The sequence below is a fragment of the Procambarus clarkii genome, chromosome 22 (assembly GCF_040958095.1).
Source record: "Procambarus clarkii isolate CNS0578487 chromosome 22, FALCON_Pclarkii_2.0, whole genome shotgun sequence".
In the NCBI taxonomy this organism is placed as follows: domain Eukaryota; kingdom Metazoa; phylum Arthropoda; class Malacostraca; order Decapoda; family Cambaridae; genus Procambarus; species Procambarus clarkii.
In genome coordinates, this window is record NC_091171.1 from 14,616,729 (window position 1) to 14,638,077 (window position 21,349).

At 42.6% G+C, this 21,349-nt stretch overlaps 1 protein-coding gene across 12 annotated transcripts in view; it reads left to right on the plus strand.

Moving 5' to 3' along the window:
• LOC123757546 (F-BAR domain only protein 2) overlaps positions 1-21,349 on the plus strand; it is a 375,820-nt gene that overhangs the window by 345,051 nt on the left and 9,420 nt on the right. For 6 of the 12 annotated variants that reach the window (XM_069329477.1, XM_069329478.1, XM_069329474.1 and 3 more), the window contains one exon: positions 2,842-5,461. In XM_069329477.1, coding sequence (XP_069185578.1) covers positions 2,842-2,903 — 62 coding nt within the window. In that variant the 3' untranslated portion in view covers positions 2,904-5,461. Of the gene's footprint in view, positions 1-2,841; positions 5,462-5,651; positions 17,910-21,349 lie in introns of those variants that run through there. The other 6 variants (XR_011229389.1, XR_011229388.1, XM_069329471.1 and 3 more) reach the window with 3 other exon arrangements.

Below are 21,349 nucleotides of genomic sequence, written 5' to 3' on the forward strand. Positions count from 1 at the left end.
GCTTGCAGGCAGGGAGTGAGTGGTAGTCACGCGGTTGAACCGCGTGACCTTGAGAGATGGGATGTAGGGGGGGCGGGTGGTTTGTTGGTGGTGGGGGTGAGACCGGCTCATTCCCGAAGATAAGCCTAACACACACTACCCGTTAGCATGATGGCAGGGGGGGAGGCAGGCTGGCTGGAAAGGAAGCAGGCTGGCAGGCAGGCTGGCTGGCAGGCTGGGAAGGAGGCAGGCTGGCAGGCTGGGAAGGAGGCAGGCTGGGAAGGAGGCAGGCTGGGAAGGAAGCAGGCTGGCAGGCTGGGAAGGAGGCAGGCAGGCAGGCTGGGAAGGAAGCAGGCTGGCAGGCTGGGAAGGAGGCAGGCTGGCAGGCTGGGAAGGAGGCAGGCTGGCAGGCTGGGAAGGAGGCAGGCTGGCAGGCTGGGAAGGAGGCAGGCTGGCAGGCTGGGAAGGAGGCAGGCTGGCAGGCTGGGAAGGAGGCAGGCTGGCAGGCTGGGAAGGAGGCAGGCTGGGAGGGAGGCAGGCTGGCAGGCTGGGAAGGAGGCAGGCCTGCATTCTCTCCAAGGTGGGAAGGAGGCAGGCTGGGAAGGAGGCAGGCTGGGAAGGAGGCAGGCTGGGAAGGAGGCAGGCTGGGAAGGAGGCAGGCTGGGAAGGAAGCAGGCTGGCAGGCTGGGAAGGAGGCAGGCTGGGAAGGAGGCAGGCTGGGAAGGAGGCAGGCTGGGAAGGAAGCAGGCTGGCAGGCTGGGAAGGAGGCAGGCTGGCAGGCTGGGAAGGAGGCAGACAGGCAGGCTGGGAAGGAGGCAGGCTGGGAAGGAAGCAGGCTGGCAGGCTGGGAAGGAGGCAGGCTGGGAAGGAGGCAGGCTGGCAGGCTGGGAAGGAGGCAGGCTGGGAAGGAGGCAGGCTGGGAAGGAGGCAGGCTGGGAAGGAAGCAGGCTGGCAGGCTGGGAAGGAGGCAGGCAGGCAGGAAGCGATATATGGGTGTTGAAGTGAACTGTGAACCACGTGACCTTTGAGAGTGTGTGTGTGTGTGTGTGTATGGGTTTGGGGTGGGGGGTGGGGGTGGTGTGTCGGTGGTGGGGGGAGAGGGGGAGGTGTGTCGGTGGTGGGGGGAGAGGGGGAGGTGTGTCGGTGGTGGGGGGAGAGGGGGAGGTGTGTCGGTGGTGGGGGGAGAGGGGGAGGTGTGTCGGTGGTGGGGGGAGAGGGGGAGGTGTGTCGGTGGTGGGGGGAGAGGGGGAGGTGTGTTGGTGGTGGGGGAGGGACCGGCTGACTCCGTAAGCCTAGCCACACTCCACAGACCTGTGACCCAGATTTGTTTCTTAAATGTACAGTACATCATCGTATATTTTAGGCAGGATGTGCCTGCAGGCTGGCAGGAAACATCCAGAGGATGTTTGCCAGACGTCTTAATAATCAGTTAGGAACAATTAAGGACTTTTATAAAGCGGATCAGGACTTCACTTATTGATGAGTACAAACAAAACACGGTCGCATTTACGCCATGAACCTGACGATTTTTTCCCCTAGAGTTTTTTTCATAAATTTTTTGGAAAAATTTCTTTTTACATTTCTAGTTTATTTTTTCCCCTCTATTTCTCGTATACGAACTTACATGTTAACCGACGGGTCTCGTCCCCAAGGGGTTCGGAAACCAAGTGGTGCTCTGTATATATATATATATATATATATATATATATATATATATAATATATATATATATATATATATATATATATATATATATATATATAATATATATATATATATATATATATATATATATATATATATATAATATATATATATATATATATATATATATATATATATATATATAATATATATATATATATATATATATATATATATATATATATATATATATATATATATATATATATATATATATATATATATATATATATATATTTAGTTTTTCTGAATTAATATATTTTCTCTAATTTTTTTCTTATGAAATGATAAAGCAATCCATTTCATTATGTATAAGGTCAATTTTTTTTATTGGAGTTAAAATTAACGTAGATATATGACCGAACCTAACCAACCCTACCTAACCTAACCTAACCTATCTTTATAGGTTAGGTTAGCTTACGTAGCCGAAAAAGTTAGGTTAGGTTAGGTAGATTAGATAGTCGAAAAAACATTAATTCATGAAAACTTGGCTTATTAGGCAAATCGGGCCTTGCATAGTAGGCTGAGAAGTGCATTCTGGCCGTGGTCCCCGGTAGGCCCTAGAACTCCATACACATGACTGATGCCAAAGTCTGACATTAGCATATCAGCCTGGTAAAGCTCCGGGGAGCCTCCGGGTCTCACCCAGAAAATGGCGTTTCATTACATTCAACGCTGGTTTTTTCTAAATTTCTTACTTTCCCATTCGCATGACTCATGTGGCTATCCTCAGCTTTTCCATACATTGTTTTTCAGTGAAAGCAAGTGGTGGTAGCATCACGTAAGTGAAAGTGGCAGATTTTTTTTTTAATTATTCAATATATGTTTTGATTACTTTAGAATCTTCAATACTTGAAGGTGATTGAAATACTTTGGGAAAATCCTGCATGAGTGCTTCTCCACTTTGAGAAGTTCCCACTGGAAATCAGATGTCAAGGAATATATTAAAGATCTATGTGTAATATAGCCTCTTCTGCTTGGACTTATCTCTAACTTTAACCAGTCTCTTTATTATTCATCATATAGGGCTATCATAATAATTTTTTATGGACCTCTTTCACTTAGTTTAGTAGTGTTCTCTACATATTTCAGCTTTGCTATATATATTTTCAAAAATGTTTAAACATTGATTATATTATAACATGTTCTTCTCCACAGGCAAATACATATGTGATGCAGATGCTGTGTTAAGATTACGCTATGGGTCATTTCCAAGTTAATACAGTAGCAGGTAATATGGTGTTTCTTCCAGTTTATATTACCTATACAAAGCAGTGAATAGGATAGCTTTATGCTCAGTTTCTAAGTTCATTTATAAAGTATCATAGCAGCATTTTTAAGAGATTTTGCATTCTTTACTCAGGGGACTAGAATAAAACTGAGGAAGTTGGCAGTTGGTAACTTGTCACTGACTGGTCCATCATCATTCAAGGCATGGGTTACATCATTCTCTTTCAGCAGATGTCATCCTCATTTTAGATGGCTTACTTTAGCTTGTTAACAACATAATTTTTTTTCTGTGGTTATCCAAAGTTTTACCGAATCATTTACAAGGATTGTATAAATTTTTCATTGGTTTTCTAATGCCTGTTTTACTTTGTTTATTATTGAAAAGTGTGTACCATACAAAAGTATTCTAACAAAAAATTATTATTTATGTCGGCTATTTAAAAAAAATTCATTGTCATTTTAGTCAGACTATGTTGATAATTCTTGTTGTAGTATCATAGCAGTCTTTTTATGTCTTACAAATTATTCCATAGAAAAAGATATGCAGTAATCCTGAAATTAAGTTATGAATTTATATATTTAATGTAGGCATAGAGAAAGTATTGAACCAAAATGTATTTGATGCAAAAGCATATCAAAATGTTATATTTTCAACAGTGGCAAGAAATACAAGCTTAACAAAGACAACTATACTGAAAATATGATTGGCGAATCATTTTTAGAAGTGACCTACATGTCTTTAAAATAACTTCCTTGCTACTGATCTTGTACCAGATTTGTATTATTAGTGATACAGATTTTGTGTAGATAAGTTATTCCTAAGGAAAGAGAGAAAATGGATTAAAAATGGTCTCTGCTTGATGTACCATACAATATCCATTAAGTCATGTGCAAACTGCTGCTTCATTATCCTGTAACCTGAAGGAATCTCAATGTTTCCATGTAACAAAGATCTGCTGTTTTTGAGGATGGAAACTGGAGATTCTTATATTCACTTTAGTACTTGAGAAAGCTGTTCTAAAATTAATGCATCCTCTGGATCTCAGGTGTGAAGTGACATGAAAGAGAGATATTATAAAATCTGAGTTTACTTGTTGAGCAAGGGAGAACTATAAGGCCTATTTAAACCATTAGATATATAATACTGTACTCTATATTCAACCCATCCCCAAAAATTATAGTACCTATAGCTAATATTGATAGGATGTACAAATTATGCACAGTTGCACAAAAGTTTATATTTTGTACTACTCTCTGCACTTGGTAATCTGGACTCCGGATTCATAAAGCAGTTACCCAAGCACTTACGAACCTGTACATCTTTTCTCAATCTTTGGCGGCTTTGTTTACAATTATTAAAAAGTTAATGAACTCCGAAGTACCAGGAGGCTGTTTATAACAATAGAAACAGTTAATTGGGAAGTTTTCATGCTTGTAAACTGTTTAATAAATGTAACCAAAGCCCTCAAAGATTGAGAAAAGATGTATACTTTTGTAAGTATATGTGTGACTGCTTTATGAATCCAGGTTCAGAAACATATGGGCCCCACCACCATTTGAGTTTGACAAGCAGGGTAGCTAGACAAGTTTCTTACCAGTAACGTCCAAAAATTAAAAAATTTGCAGAGTGTTGTACCCACTACCTGGTTGCTCCCACCATTTACCCTCTCATTTTCATCTACCTGCTTACTGCCATTCACCTGTGCATGAGGAACACAATACAAATTCATTTTGATTATCCAAAGATTTGGTATATCAGAATTCAGATTGCAGAGCTCTTATAGAGTAAACTAAAGGATACAACAAAAACTACAGCCTAACCTGTCCTAGGATAAAATAAGTAATCCTAGGCCAAGTATACACAATCTTAGACCTAATAAAGTATATTATGTGTGTACTATACTTTGCCCAATAAAGTATATTACTGTATATGTGTACCATACTATGCCTAGAAAAGGTTTAGGCATGGCATTCTTTCTTGCATGCTCTACAAAATCACTAGTACAAAATATGGACGTTTTGGGTGAGCCCAAGTGGCTCCCTGAAGCTACTCTGTCTGATATAGTGCCAGACTACAAGGTGCCATCAATTGCGGAGTTATTCTTTGGCACATCAGGGACTACGAGTTAGAACCTGCTCCCTCAGAGAGGTGCAGGGAGCAGCAGCACTTATGAAAAATTTTATGTAAATTTATTCATGTCTACCACCACCAAGGAAAGGCATTCAGAGAGTCAATGAAGCAAAACAGACCACTGCTTGGTTAGACATGAGATTGCAGCCTCAAAACAGCCAAAAGAACTCTACAACAATGTAAACAAACAATAAATTATTTGTGAAACTAACATGAGCCAGTTCACCCTACCTTCTTTCACCCCCTCGTTAGGGGAAAGGAGGGAGGCAAACCGAGTCAGCCGGCTACTACACCACCAGTTCTTGATGTGTATTATGCCTGGTCATCCTCTCAGCGTGTCCGGTCTCCTATCTTAGACTAAATGGAGTTTTGCCTTTGTGGTTTTTCTTATACACAGTTGTGCAGAGTGAGCCAGAAGTTTAGTGTACTTGAGCTGCATGTGTCCTGGGTTACCTTCCCTATGCACTTCTTAAGTGCTGCCCTTGCTCTGTCTGAGTTATCTTCCTTCGAGTGTTCGGGATTTCACTCCCTTAGGGGGTCTTCTCGCTTATGGTGACTTTCACCCTTCAGGTAAGCCAGTTGTGATGAGCTGTCTTTCTTACCTCAGGATGGGGGTGTTTCAAGCTGGCGGCGCGCAGTCTTTGACCGAAGACGAAATAGCCAATGAATTGTTCAAAGACATTGACGAACCTGATATTGACGACTCGGATATAGATGAGGACTATACACAGCCAGAGGAAATAGAAACCATTGATAGTAAGGGTGAGCATGTTGGTGCCACAAGGGGTGAGGATGCCACGAGAGTCACTCGCTACTACTCAACACCACTTCGTGCCCAAGCAAGTATTCCATTGCAAGATTATGATATGATCGACGAGTCTGAAACAGGTGAATCATTCTCTGGTTTTAGTAATGTGGAATCTGAGAATAGTTTTGCCACGCCTGTTAGTGCTAGTACAAGTTTCGCCGCCCAGCCAAGCGCCACTGCATGGAACAAAATGATGACAATGAGGAACAAATCCCCTTATGTTCCAATACTTTTCCCTCATCGACCCTTCCTGCCCCTACTGTTGCTAGACCTGCTTCAGCTCCTGGTCCCCGGATTCCTCGCCGTGGTGCAGCTAATGGCTCTCGGAAGACAGCAGGTTTATTTGTGTGGAGTGATGGGGAAGATTTTGTTCCACAAATTCCCGACTTTGACATTAGAGATGGGGGAATTACAGATCTTTTCCCTGATACAGGTGACGAAATGAATGAAATGGACTTCTTTACTGCATATTTCGATGAGCCGCTCATAAAACATATTGTTCACGAAACGAACAGACTTGCGGCTGATCTCAATGAAGGTGAGGTATAAAAATTTTCACGACTACAGCGTTGGAAAGAAACGACTGTAGGTGAACTGTATGTGTTTTTCGCAATTTGTATGTTGATGAAACATTGTGTGAAACACGTAATATCACATTATTGGAGCAAAGACAACGCTGTTCCAACACCATTGTTCGGGAAATATATGTCCCGAGACAGATTTCTGTTGATCCTGCAGTGCCTTCATTTTGCAAATAATGCAGACGAAAGACAGGATGATAGGCTTTGGAGGGTGAGGCACATGCTAAATGACCTGATTGGAAAGTTCCGAGATTACTACGTACCAGCTCAGAAACTGGTTATTGATGAATCCCTTGTTCTTTCCAAAGGACATGCTGCCTTCAAACAGTATATTCCCTCTAAATGGCAATGATTTGGATTGAAATTCTTTGTGCTTTGTGACTGTGAATCAGAATGGTGTTACACATGATACTGTATTCCGCTACAAATGTAGATATTCCTGTTAGTGACCAACATGGCTTCTCAGGTAGTGTGGTGAAGGCACTGCTTGCACCATATCTGAACAAGGGCCACATATTGTACACAGATAACTATTATACCAGTCCCATACTAACCAGGTTCTTGCTTGATAATAAAACTGGAGTGTGTGGCACAGTAGAGCCAAAACGAAGGGAAATGCCTGTGTTTGACACTGCTATGCAAGTAGGTGATTGTGAGGTAAGAAAAAGTGGTGCAATACTTTCAGTGCAGTGGAAAGACAAACGTGAAGTGAACATGTTGACCACCATTCACCCTGGTACAATGGTGGACAGTGGCAAGGTGAACAGAACAACAAAGCAAATAATATATAAGCCAGATTGTGTGATGGACTACAACATCAACATGCGTTTACTCGATAAATGTGACATGATGGTGAGTGCTGTAGAGTGTGTACGGAAAACAGTGAAGTGGACAAAGAAAATGATTTTCTACCTTATTGACATAACAACGCTGAACAGTTACAACATGTGTCTTGTGAAAACAGGTAGAAAACCATATTTCCGTTCATTTAGTTTTCAAGTTGTGAAACAGTTACTAGGTTAGTTTAGCAAAGACACCCCTGGCATACAAAGACCCATTTGGGACCCAATATTGAACCATGCTCCTGCACCTAGGCTCGTTTACAGGGAGGCAGAGAGGCCTTTCTGGTACACCAAATCGAGAAATTACCACCAACTGGAGCGCGTGCAGCAGGCCAACGTCGGTGCGTTGTGTGTTCCAGCCCCAAAATGAGGCCACAGAAACGTAAATTGGTGTTGACATGGTGTGAAGCGTGTGCAGTCCCTCTGTGCCATATCGACTGTTTCACACAGTATCACAGTCTTCAGGACTACTAAATGTGTAATACTTTTGTAAATAAATGTACATATCAGTTAATTTTAGTGTTTATATTGAAAAAAAAACAAATACATTGTATATTTCCTGTAAACTATACTATTTTGGTGGGCATATTTGTGACACTAATATGTGAGAGCATAGTGAATTTATACCAGTTTTATTATAATACAACATCTAGTGATAATAATTGGAACAATACTAGCGAAAAAAAATTATTGTAAAATATGCCATAGATACTGTAAATAATGCCACGAAAATAAATTTGCGGCAACTCGGGCCGCCTGAGCCGCCATGAGTGATGGCTCCCTGACACATCACCCTTGAGCGCTCACTCTCTGTGACGTCATCGGCCAACTTGTCGGCTCAATTAGGTCATTGGTAAGTACAATAGAATTTTTTATTATTTTTCCTGTGCTCAGGGGACACAAATTAACATGTTTAGAAGACGAACAAAAAATTTAGATTTTTTTTTCTTGTGCACAGGGGTGTAAATATTCTCAGGACCCCTTAGCATCTTAAGGGTTAATTAATGCCTGAGCATACCTTCAGGAAACACTCACCCTGCAGTTCCTGGGAAAACCCAAGTGGGTTTCTCTCCAGGTATGCTTCAGGTAACCCTGTGTCGTGTGAGCATTGTTCCTTGCACGTTACTCTCATTACCCACCCTCCAGATACCCTAGTTCCTGGTTATCTGGCAGCATCCACTTTGAAGTTGCAATTTTCTGTGTTGCTGTGGTCTAAGTTGTGTGTCCGGTTACATGCCCTGGATTTGCTCCGCTTTGTGTTAGGGTCTCGGATTTGGAGATGTTGGTTAACTCAACTGTGATTCTGTCTGCACCTCATCTTTCTTCCCCAGCAGGTGTGGTACACCCTTCTCCTTCTGGCCCTGAATGGTCTGAAGGTTTTGGAGTCAGGGCAGGGTTTAGTGCAGGATCTGGCTTGGGCAAATCCAGGGTTTAACACTCTTGACTTGAGCACAGAGTCAGTTGAGCCTACTGTTCTTGCTGAGGCTTCTGGGTCTTACCAGCCGGCCCCATCTTCTGAGGCCTTGGACTCTGCTTTTCTTTCCTGGGAGGTGGGGTGTGGATGTTGGCTCTGTTCTGGGGCCCTCTTCTGCAGTACCTGGGGCTTGGGGGGGGGGGGAGTCGGAGTTAGGCCCTTGCGTCCCGTTTGACCCTTAGTGGCCTCTGGTGCCTTCTGCAGAGGGGTCTTTTATTGCTGCGGGGTGAGGTTTTCTCATCCCACCTCCCTGTCCGCCTTCAATATTGGTTCGGCTTCCCTCAGGGTTTCTTTCCTAGTGCCTTTGTTTTCAATTTCATCCTTCTGGAGGTTTCCTGCCTTCAAGTCCCCTGGCAGTGGCTCAAAAAGGCCCTTGTGTGTATCTCCTGTGCAACCCGGATTCCTCTTCTGTGATGAACGCGGCCTCTTTTGAGTTCGGTCTTTCTTTCTCATTTCGGGTGCGTTCTGAGGTTCCAGATTCATCTTGGCTAGCAGACTGTCCTTTGTTTACCCAAGGGGCATGGATCGATTTCTGTCATCACACATGCTTGAGTGGCAAGTGTGTCTCCTGTGTTGCAGGTGTTCTGGGGGGCTCTTTTGAGCCTCTCACTTCCTGCCTTCTTGGTCCTGCCCTTTCATGTGGTGTAGATCTTGTGCAGCTTCATGCTTAAGTCCCTCGGTTGTCGGCCACGATGGTTACAGATGACTGAAAGATTTTTACTCATTCACACTTAGATTCCGTGTTTTCACTTCTTGAACCTCCTGGAGCTTTGCTTGGATAGACATGAGACTGCAGCCTCTCTTGCTGGCTTCTTACTGAATGGCTCACAGAGGACGTTGGGGTGCATGGTGAGGTTTCTGTTGCGGAGATTTTGGGTTCTGCAACAGCTGCATCGGTGGTTCTCCTCCAGCTGTATGCTCCAATCCTCTTCAAGGTGGTAGTCTTGTTTTTCCCCTTCTGTCTCGCATGTCAGCAGACCGTGCTGGCCCAGTTTTTGGACTCAGCATGAGTCGTGGCTCTCATCTCCTCTTCTCCCTTTTCCTCTCTCCTGTTGTGAGGGTGTTTGTGTGTTGGCCTACTTGAAAACTGGCTGGTGTGGGCTCCCAGCCAATGATGTGGTTCTTTCCCAGTTCGTCAGATTCGGGTTCTTGGTGATCTGGTGGAAGCCCCAGTTGGTTCCATTCCAGGTTTGGATTTGGTTGGGCCTTGTTTCAGACTCTCAGTTTGTGTTGCTCTCCCTGCCTCCAGCAGCCTTGCTCCAGCTGCAGCGCCACCATCTTTTGGTATTGAGCAGGCACAGGGTGATTCGGCAATTGCTCGGGCAGTTGTGTGGTTGCCTGAGCTTCACCCTTTTTCTTTATCCCTTGGGCAGAGTTTTGCTTCTGAGGCTGTTCAGGTTTCTTTGGGACAGCCCCTTTTGCCACTTTCGCGATCGCTGGGTGTGGACTCTGGAGGCCCTACACTCATTGATGCATCTCCAGCTTCCTCTTCAGGATTTTTGGGGTTTGGTTCCCTGTGGTCTTCCTCCACCCTTGCAAAGTTGCCAGTACAGTTTGGGAGTTTACAGCTGTGTGGTTGGTGCTGTGGAGACTTTAATTCTCTGGACTCTGTGATCTGGCTGTATTAGGACTGTTCCACCATGGTTCATTGTCAACCTGGGGGAGGGGATTCTCTTAGGTCCCTGTCTCTTTGAAGCAGGTCCCTTCGAGTAGTGCACCTGCCGGGTTCTCAGGGTTTGATTCTTCATGCCGTTCACATTCAGGGAGTGTTCAACATCCTGGTCGACAGTCTGTCCCAGTTTGTTCCCATCTCCATGGAGTGGACTGTCTATGCCGCCTGCTTACTGTGGCTTTACCTGGCGTTTGGATGCCTGGACGTTGACCTCTTTGTGTCAGCATGGTCTCAGCATCTTCCCCTTTAGGCAGCACAGTTCCCCGACCATGAGGCTGTAGTAGTAGATGCCTTTTGGCTGGACTGGTCCAGATGGAAGTTGAAGTACTTCTTTTCCCAAGTCTGGCTGTTGCTCTGGGTTCTCAGCGTGATTAGAGTCCTACTGGGCTCAGGGTCATCTTTCTGGCTCCTTGGTGGCTGGTGCAACCTCGGTTTCAGGTCCTGCTTGCTTGGTGTCCGAACCTAAGCATTTTCCATGACTCGTCTTTCAGAGGGTAGGGCCATTGATGTACTTCGCTGTTTTGACCACCTCCTCTGCTTTTTGTGTCGGAAATTTTTTATGTATGTGTATCACCATCTCTATGATGATCAGGTGGCTGGATTATAGGTATGCCACCTGCGATCTTCCTCCCAGTGATGGTATGAGATTTCTTGACATTCCTTCCATCACTTTGTGTCCCTTCGTCATTGTTCCTCGGTGTCTGTGCAGGTTCGTTCTGTCCTATCTTCACTTTTCTTTGATTGGCATCTTATGCCAAATACTTTTTGTCACTTTTTGTTGTACTGTGTTGGCAGAGTTGCTCCAGCTTGCTTTTGGGGGTCGATGCCACTTCTGCCCCATTTCACAAAGCTTTCTCGTGCATTGTTTCACCTCCGGCATGCTCATGCGTCTCCTGAGCCTGTCCAGTCCCTTGACCAGGTTCTTTCTTTTCCTTCGTCTGCTCAGCTCAGCACCACAGCTGCCAGCAGGAGTGATTGTGTCCTCTCTGCCATTCCACAGAACATTCAATGCTACTGCGACCTGTAATGGAAGTAGCATTTGGGACAAGTTGCCAGCCTAAGCATCTATGGTATAGGGCCATCTGTACTATGATGCATAAGATTAAAGTACACTTTTGGGAAAACCAGGTTCTCATCAGAGCTGAAATACTCCAGACAATCAATACCTCTACCCAAGTCTCACCTGCCGACATAACCGACACCCTTGATGGTGCGACACTGCTTTTCTCCTGCGAAGGTGACCTTGAGAAGCTGTTCTCGACCCCTACATTGGCAGCTCTACATGCCGTCAACCTTATTCTCACTCTACCACGATGTTACGTAGCTGCTCGTACAGTTTTTGCCTAGAGGGTCAGCTCATGGATTATGGACTACGACATCACCGATATCATCGCCAGCATCATCTCGGGAAACCCTGCCATGACAGTTACCATGGTAAAATTCATCACTAGCAACGAGACCCAGCGCCCGACCTTAACGATGTCCTTCATCATAGCAGCCGCGGCCAACCTCGCCACAAACGGGGGATTCCGATGCTTCGGAATCAACACACGACCCAATCTAATGAAGAAGGAACGATACTTGGAGCTGAAGCAATGCTTCAGGTGTTACCAGTATTCTCACTTCACCGGCAAGAGCATGTTGCATGCACCGGAAATGCAACCATATGCGGTGAGGACCACCACTACACGTCTGCACAGCCACCCACCAGAAATGTCTCGTCTGCAACGACCAACATACAGCTGTCTTCCCTGACTGCCCTTGTAGGAAGGAGGAAATCAAGATGATGATGAAAAAAACTGCCACTGCCACACCTTGACCTGACAACTCGCCCACGTCTGCATTTTTGGTCTTGCCCATGATCACATCTGGGGAAGCTGCCGCTACCTCACCACTGCCTGATCCCAGGGGATGCCACACTCGGCTGAAATAACGTCTGCAACCCTCACTACCACCAACCATGCCTGCAGTTACCACCACTAACACCCTGCTATTGGTACTTCTACACCTCGCTGACAAACTGGGGGGGCAACGATGTCAACCTATACGTCCATACCATAACCCGACTGCTCACTGCAAATGGACTGCCGACGGTGACAGTACCTGGCAGCCTTCTTCCAGCTCTTCCAGCTGCTGGCCCCACAACCAGTTAGGAAACAGGAATGGCACCCACCCTGGTTGCCCTTGCCAACATCAAGGACATCACTTCTGAAGACAACGACGAACCACCCATAACTCCGACAACCAACACAAGAAGGCGCTCCAGAGCCAACACTGACACTGACGAGAATGGCCTTGCGACCAACTACGATAAAGACCAGGGTGATGACAAAAGGACCGCCTATGTTCTCTACATTGCATCCAGCGAGTTCAATGGTAACGAAAAACACCAGTCAACAACTGGCTCACAAATGAAACAGGATAATCAGCATGAAGGACATCAACAATGACCCCCCCTCCCCCTGTATGTCCATGCCACCTCCATGAACTCCTACATTGACCTCACCATACTGACGAAACAGTACCACGACCCGGAATTCCACCGCAAATTCCCAGACGGACAAATGAAATTACTCAAAAAGGACGACCATCCTGATGGTACCAACTTACCGACGTTATTGCGTGCAAAAGTAAAGCGTCACCTTGCATATTAATAAAAGTATTTGTGTGTACATCTGGTAACAAACTGCATGTGTAAAGGAAGAAATATATATGTTTATTTCTCAGAATGTTCGGTAATACAGTATGTTGATTGTGATGTGTGTGTATTTATATATGAACACATTGTACTGAAGGGGGGTAAGAATAGCTTGAGCTACCTCATACCTTCGTGTGTATTTATACCTCAATAAACTTATTTAAATTTAAATTTAAATTTCTGCTCAGCTTATGATGGTTTCTTTGATCTGGGATTGTTTTCAGAAAGCGTTGTCTTTGCCTTCTCTGACTTCTGGTTGTCACATGGGGAGCTTCATACTGTACTTAGCTCTGGGGCTTTATTTCTTTTGGCCCTGGTGGGCACTTTGTTCATTTACAGCTGGCTCCTCCTTTTTTTGGCGAAGATAGTGCCTCTTGGCTTCCGAAGGGGCCCTGTGGTGGTGGACGCTTGGTTGGTTCAGCTGGGGGTGCATCATGTGCTGCAGCTCTTAGCAGCTCTGTGCCGCTACCTTAGTGACACCTGTTCTGCTTTGGTGGACTCCTTGTGGGTTGAACCGGTTTCACTGGTTTTCTATTCCAGGGCTTGTGTTTCTTTGGTCGTCTGCAGTGTTTTTATATATACAAGAGTTGTTACATTCTTGTACAGCCACTAGTACGCATAGCGTTTCGGGCAGGTCCTTAATCCTATGTTCCCTGGAATATGACATCATGAAATCGTTTAACAACCAGGTACCCATTTTACTGTTGAGTTAAACAGAGGCTACAGTTAAGGATTGACACCCATATAAAGTCTAGCCGGCATGTGTTCTACCCTCATGCCAATGATACGTGTAAGTATGCTGTTCTTTTGGCAGTCTTTGCTCATATGTCTTGGGCTAGTATTTGGGAACAGTATTTTTGGCAGTCAAACTGTGTCCTTGCAGCCAGGTATCTTGTGGACATTACCGGTCCTCGGCAGCCTCGTGTTCCTCGGATCATGTATTGCAGCCAATGGTCTCTTCTTTATCTTGATACCTTCGGTGCTTCTGCTTTTCTTGTCATTGCCCTTTATCTTCCTTCTCCGTGGGTAATTAGCGTCAGGGATTCACAAGGAGCTTTCCCCAGAAAACCAGAGTTGAATGTAATGAAATGCCAATTTCTGGGTGAGACCCGGTGCCTTCCTGACAAACTCTTCCCCCCCCCCCCTTCCGCCCCCTCTTTCTAACCTCAGGGCGTCGGGATGGTTTCCATCATCATAACAACAGGTGGTGGAGCAGCTGATTTACCTGGTCTGCCTCACTCCTCCCTAATGAAGGGGAGGTGGGGGTGAATTATTTTCACAAATTTTTGATAATTTGTTTACATTGTTGTGGAAGTTCTTTTAGCTGTTTTGAGGCTTTGGTCTCATTTCTAACAAAGTCGTCTGCAAAGTCTGTTTGTTTTGTTTTGCTGACTTTCTGGATGTTTTTCTTTGGTGGTGGCAGACATTGTTTTTCATTACATTCAATGCTTGTTTTTGGGTTCAACAGTCCATATTTTGTACATTCAATCCATAGTAGTATAGGTTTAATATATTTCATCTCTGATTTATTTACCAAAATTTGTATTGCTGTGAGTGTGTGTAATTACTTAAAAGTAATTCCAGGATGAGATTTACGCTCGTAGTGACCTGTCTTCCCAGCATTCTATGTCACATAACACTTTAAAACTACTGACAGTTTTGGCCTCCATAATGTTTTTATTTAACTTGTTCTAACTGTCTACCACTCTGCAAAAGAAAACTTTCTAATATTTTATCGACACCTTTGTTTTCTTAGCTTGAATCTATGACCTCTTGCTCTTGAGGTTGCCAATTTCAGGAATTGGCAATGTTGCAATTATGTTGCATTTAGTGATCATATTGCTTCTTTTGCTTCTGCCTTCTAGTTTCGGCATATTTAACACATTTTGTGTCTCCATTTGTTTTTCAGTTCTAGAAGCCATTTTGTAGCATGCCTTTGCACTTTATACAGTTGATTGATGTGTTTCTTGAGATATGAACACTTTACAAATACAGCATATTCCAATTTTGTCTTGCAGAAATCATTAACATTTCTTTAGTATTTCACCATCCATGTAATTAACAGTATCGCCGGCGCCATGCACGCTCAGCAGACTTTGACGTCATGAGGCTAATGGTGTGGGCGAGCATGTGGCAACGCCTAAATGTGTATACTCGTTTCAGTTTTCTCACCTTAATTCTGGTGCAATGTCGTTCGTTTTGGTATCATTGTGTTCGCAATTAAATTCCCTGCAGATGTATATGCATATAATGTCCAAAAGCCTGGCAAGACTCCCCGCAGCAAAAGCCTAAAGTTATCCGTGAACGAGCACCAATTTGCACACCGCTACCTAATGTGTATGCTCGTTCAGTTTGATAACATCAATTTTCCTGTTACATCGCTCGTTTTGGTATCAAATTGTTCGCAAAATAAAGGCGCGCATTTTAAAACTAGTCCCATAATAGTAGAGCAATAACTGGAGTTTAAAACAAATATTTTAATTTTGGACACTCATCATCTAAATTATTTATATATTTCCAGTGTTCTGACATAAAATTTTATGTTACTTCGCTCGTTTTGGTATAAAATTGTTTGCAATATAATGGCGCGCATTTTAAAACTAGTCCCATAATTATAGCACAATAAATAGAATTTTAACAAATATTTTAAAATTTAAAATTTAGACCCAAAAACGTATTTATGATCTTTCAAGTGTTCTGACATCAAGTTTCGTGTTACATCTTTCCTTCTTCAAAGTGTGTGCATTTTAAAGACGCTTATTTTGAAACTATCCCGAGATCACTCGGATAAAAAATGAATTTTATACTCTACAAATATTTTTTGTAGTGGACGCAAGTCTTGTTCACAGCTGCAACTCGGGAGAAAAAAAATGGATGTGATCGGTGTCTAAAGCGAGCGATAGTGTTAATTGTGATTCTGAAGTTTGGTGGTTGTATAGTGCCCATATCTCAAGAAGCACATCAGTAAACTGGAAAAAGTGTAAATGCATGCTATCAAATAGATTCCAGAACTGAAAAGCAAGAGTTATGAAGAAAGGCTATCTTGAGATGATGATTTCGGGGCTTAGCGTCCCCGCACCCTGGTACTCGACCAGGCCTCCGTTTTGTTATTCACACCCCAGGAAGCAGCCCGTAGCAGCTGTCTAACTCCCAGGTACCTATCTCTCTCTCTCTCTCTTTGTGTGTGTGTGTGTGTGTGTGTAATTACCTAAGTGTAGTTATAGGATCAGAGCTACGCTCGTGGTGTCCCGTCTTCCCAGCACTCTTTGTCATATAATGCTTTGAAACTACTGACAGTCTTGGCCTCCACCATCTTCTCACCTAACTTGTTACAACCGTCTACCACTCTGTTTACGAAAGTGAATTTTCTTATATTTCTTCGGCGTGTGTGTGTGTGTGTGTGTGTGTACTCACCTAGTTGTGTTTGCGGGGGTTGAGCTCTGGCTTTTTGGTCCCGCCTCTCAACCGTCAATCACAGGTGTACAGATTCCTGAGCCTATTGGGCTCTATCATATCTACACTGTGTGTGTGTGTGTGTGTATGTGTAATTACCTAAGTGTAATTACCTAAGTATAGTTACAGGATGAGAGCTACGCTCGTGGTGTCCCGTCTTCCCAGCACTCTTTGTCATATAACGCTTTGAAACTACTGACGGTCTTGGCCTCCACCACCTTCTCACTTAACTTGTTCCAACCGTCTACCACTCTATTTGCGAAGGTGAATTTTCTTATATTTCTTCGGCATCTGTGTTCAGCTAGTTTAAATCTATGACCTCTTGTTCTTGAAGTTCCAGGTCTCAGGAAGTCTTCCCTGTCGATTATATCAATTCCTGTTACTATTTTGTACGTAGTGATCATATCACCTCTTTTTCTTCTGTCTTCTAGTTTTGGCATATTTAATGCTTCTAACCTCTCCTCATAGCTCTTGCCCTTCAGTTCTGGGAGCCACTTAGTAGCATGTCTTTGCACCTTTTCCAGTTTGTTGATGTGCTTCTTAAGATATGGGTACCACACAACAGCTGCATATTCTAGCTTTGGCCTAACAAAAGTCGTGAACAATTTCTTTAGTATATCGCCATCCGTGTATTTAGAAGCAATTCTGAAGTTAGAAAGCATAGCATAGGCTCCTTGCACAATATTCTTTATGTGGTCCTCAGGTGATAGTTTTCTATCTAGAAAACCTTTTTTAGGTCCAGATAGATGCAGTCAACCCAACCATCTCTTTCCTGTAATATTTCTGTGGCTCGATCATAGAAACTGAGTAAATTCGATACACAGGATCTTCCAGATCGTAAACCATACTGTCTGTCTGATATTATATCATTTCTCTCCAAGTGTTCTACCCATTTAATTTTGATTAGTTTTCCAATACTTTCACTATTACACTTGTCAATGATACAGGTCTATAATTGAGGGGGTCTTCCCTGCTGCTACTTTTGTAGATTGGAACTATGTTAGCCTGTTTCCACACATCTGCTACGATTCCTGTACACAGGGATGCCTGAAAGATCAGGTGAAGTGGAATGCTGAGCTCAGAAGCACATTCTCTCAGAACCCATGGTGAAACGCCATCTGGGCCAGCTGCTTTGTGCTTACTGAGCTCCTTTAGCATATTTTCCACTTCATCTCTAGACACCTCTATCCGCTCTATGTTGTTCTCTGGAAATCTTATTGTGTCTGGTTCTCTGAAGATTTCATTTTGTATAACACACTTTAGAACTTTGGAACTCTCTCTCTGTGTCTCTCTCCCTCCCTCCTCCTCCCTCCTCCTCCCTCCCTCCCTCCCTCCCTCCCTCCCTCCCTCCCTCCCTCCCTCCCTCCCTCTCCCTCCTCCCTCCCTCCCTCCCTCCCTCTCCCTCCCTCTCCCTCCCTCCTCCCTCTCCCTCCTCCCTCTCCCTCCCCCTCCCCCCCCCTCTCCCTCCCCCTCCCCCCCCTCTCCCCTTCTTCCCTCCCTACCTCCCTCCCCCTTTCTTTCTTTCTTTCTTTTAAATACTAAATCTCCATAAAGTGACGGATAGTTTGTGGCTTTTAGCAAATGTCGTGTAACTTCTTTGTTTCTGGATATTAAGTGTTATTCTGTGATTGCTTGAGCCTCCATATAAGGAAAATGGCTATTATTTCTCTTAAACTTTGTTTTGATTTTTGCCTCGGACAGCTTACAAAAGACATCTTGAAAGGTACCTGAAGGCTGCCAACTTTTGAAACAGTGTATCATAACTCTGGATAAGGAGTTGGCACTGTTCAAGTACTTTCAAAACGTCTTCTCTATACTGTGTGAGGCAAAGGTCAAACCATAGTTAGAGGGGAATAATAGTTGATATTTAAAGAATAGTTTAGCGGCATAAACGATAAATAATATCACTTACCAAGAACAAAAGTTGTTACATTGTGTATTTGGAACATATTGCCATCTTTTATTGTTTATCAGTCACATTTTGTATGCCTTGTACCTTGGATTAAGTACTGTGCAAGTTGACATATTTTGGTATTTTTAATATTCATCCAGCACATTATCTATGGCATCACCAATACTGTATGATAGATCAACTTGTTGTTAAAGTGACTCGCTGACAATATTAAGTTACTGTATACCAGAATATATTTATATATTACATTGATAAATGTAAATACAATACATTAAATTTTCCTTTAACCCTCAAAGTGCTATTATCATGATGCATTGATGATGCAATATGGTGATCATTATATGATGATGTAATCTCATGTCAGTGTTTCAGTTCTGATGCTGCCCATAAGTTTCCAATAGCTTAGCTATATAAGTGAGGAACCACATTGGTTCCATATGGTTAAATTGAAACCTTATTGTTCCAATAGCTTATACAATGTGGTGATCATCATATGATGATGTAATCTCATGTCAGTGTTTGAATTCTGATGCTGCCCATATGGTTCCAATAGCTTAGCAGTGTCTTGCAGCAGTCATGGGAGGCCACAATGTACTACACTTTAGTCACACCAACTTCAACTCTGGCTCCTATCATCATATAATAATTGTTGCATGTAGGACTTGCCTGGCTCAACAAAAAAGATCTTCACTGTATATATTTGTTTGGTTTTCTTTTTGCTTGGGTATACACATTTCCGTATACACATACACATATACACCTTTTGAATATACATACCGCAAGGGTGACGAATGCCAGAAGGATGTTGAACGCTTGCCTGGCCAAATAATGGCAGATATGACTTTTTCATATTTTTCAATACATGTCTACAATTTCATTAGAAAGTAGAAGTAAATTATTTTTTCCCCATCAAAGGCAGGGGTAGCTATTTTCATAGCCACACTGAGGGTTAACATACAGTTTACAATATTTGTATTAATTTTGTCTTCTGAATGACCTGTAATATTCCACATAATAATTTTCAACATCTAGGATCTGTTTGTTCTATACAGTACTGTATATCTCTTTTTCTTAATGTCAACAACCGTAGCTTTTGATGTATTATTCCGTGTGTGTGCTCTACTTTCCAGGGCACATGCTGCCTTTAGTCATTAAGGGGTCAACATTTATCTGTCATTGTAATGAAAGGTATCACAGTTGGTTCTTCTCTAACTTTAAGCTCTTACAGTTGCTTCTTTCTCAGGGAAGGTGAGGTGATGTAGTTATCATACTGTTCAGTGATGTGCATATACCGCTGATGTTTCTTTCTCTATTTCTTCAAGATTAACTTGTCTCTTCATAATTCTTGTTATATGTAAGGTTATAACAGGCAGCAGTCTTGCCTTGGTCTGTTCTTCAACAGGAATGTATTTTAATTAAAATAGTGTATTTTTTAAATATGCTGATATGACAACAGTCATGCATCGATTTGCTTTTCAAGAGAAATAATACTCCAAACATTTGAATTTTTCCATGACCATCATATCTAAAATTGTTTTGCATTATATATGAACATTACAACTCAGATAAGTTAATGCTCTGCATTTCTTGGTTAATTGTAGAAACTGATAAATATATACTGAGAGTTGATACAATGTGAGCAAATATTATCACTGAATGATTAGTGTTGCTACTTGAAGCAAATATTGGAATAAACACACTCATCTTTCTTCTTATCCTCACTATCATATATAGATGGTTGTGTGTGTTCAGATTTTCATTAAAATCATATTGTCAAATATAATAAATGCATTGAATAATATATACTGTATATATTTTTTGGGTAAGTCTACACAGAATAAATTTGTATATAAAGTATGTATGCATTCCTGTGTGTGTGTAATTGCTTAAGTGTAATTATGTAAGTGTATTTGCAGGATGAGAGATACACTCGTTGTGCCACTTTTCCTCAGTGCTCTGTCACATAACGCTTTGAAACTACTGACGGTTTTGGCCTCCACCGCCTTCTCACCTCTTCCAACCATTTCCCACCCTGTGAAAGATAAATTTCCTATATTTTTTCGACATCTTTGTTTCCTTAGTTTGAATCTATGACTTTTTAAACATTCCTCTTTGTCTATTTTGTTGATTCCTGTTATTATTTTTATCTAGTTATCATATTGCCTCTTTTCCTTTTATCTTATAGCGTTCACATATTTAACACCTCTTGCCTCTCCCTGTAGCTAATGTTTTTCAGTTATGGAAGCCATTTACTAGCATGTATTTGCACCCTTTCCAGTTCATTGAGGTGCTTCTTGAGATATGGGCACCGTACAGCTGCTGCTTATTTCAAATTTGGTCTCACAAAAGTCATGAACAGTTTCTTTAATATTTCACATCCTTGAATCAAAAGTGATTCTTAAGTTGGAAAGCATAGCATAGGCTCCTCACACATTGTCCGTTTTGTGGTCCTCTAGTGACAGTTTACCATCCAGAACCACCCCTAATCTCTTTGTCAGAGTTCTTTAATGCATTTTCACATAATTTTTAGGTTGTGTGTGACCTATTTTCTCCTGTTCCACATTCCATAACATGGCATTTGTTCACATTGAATTACATCTGCCAAGTGTTACTCCATGCAGTTGTGTTTTGGTCATCTTGAAGGACTTAAAAATTGTCTAAGTCTCTTTATCTTCCCTATCTAACACCTTGAAAATTTTTTCTACTTCATCTCTAAGCACTTCTTTAGACTGTACTCTGTTGTTCTCTGAAATCCATATTGTGTCTGGTTCTCTGAAAACCTAATTTTGCTACAAACACACTTTGGAACTGTTCCTTTAGTGTATCATACATTTCCTATTCATTTTTCGACAATCTGTACTCCAT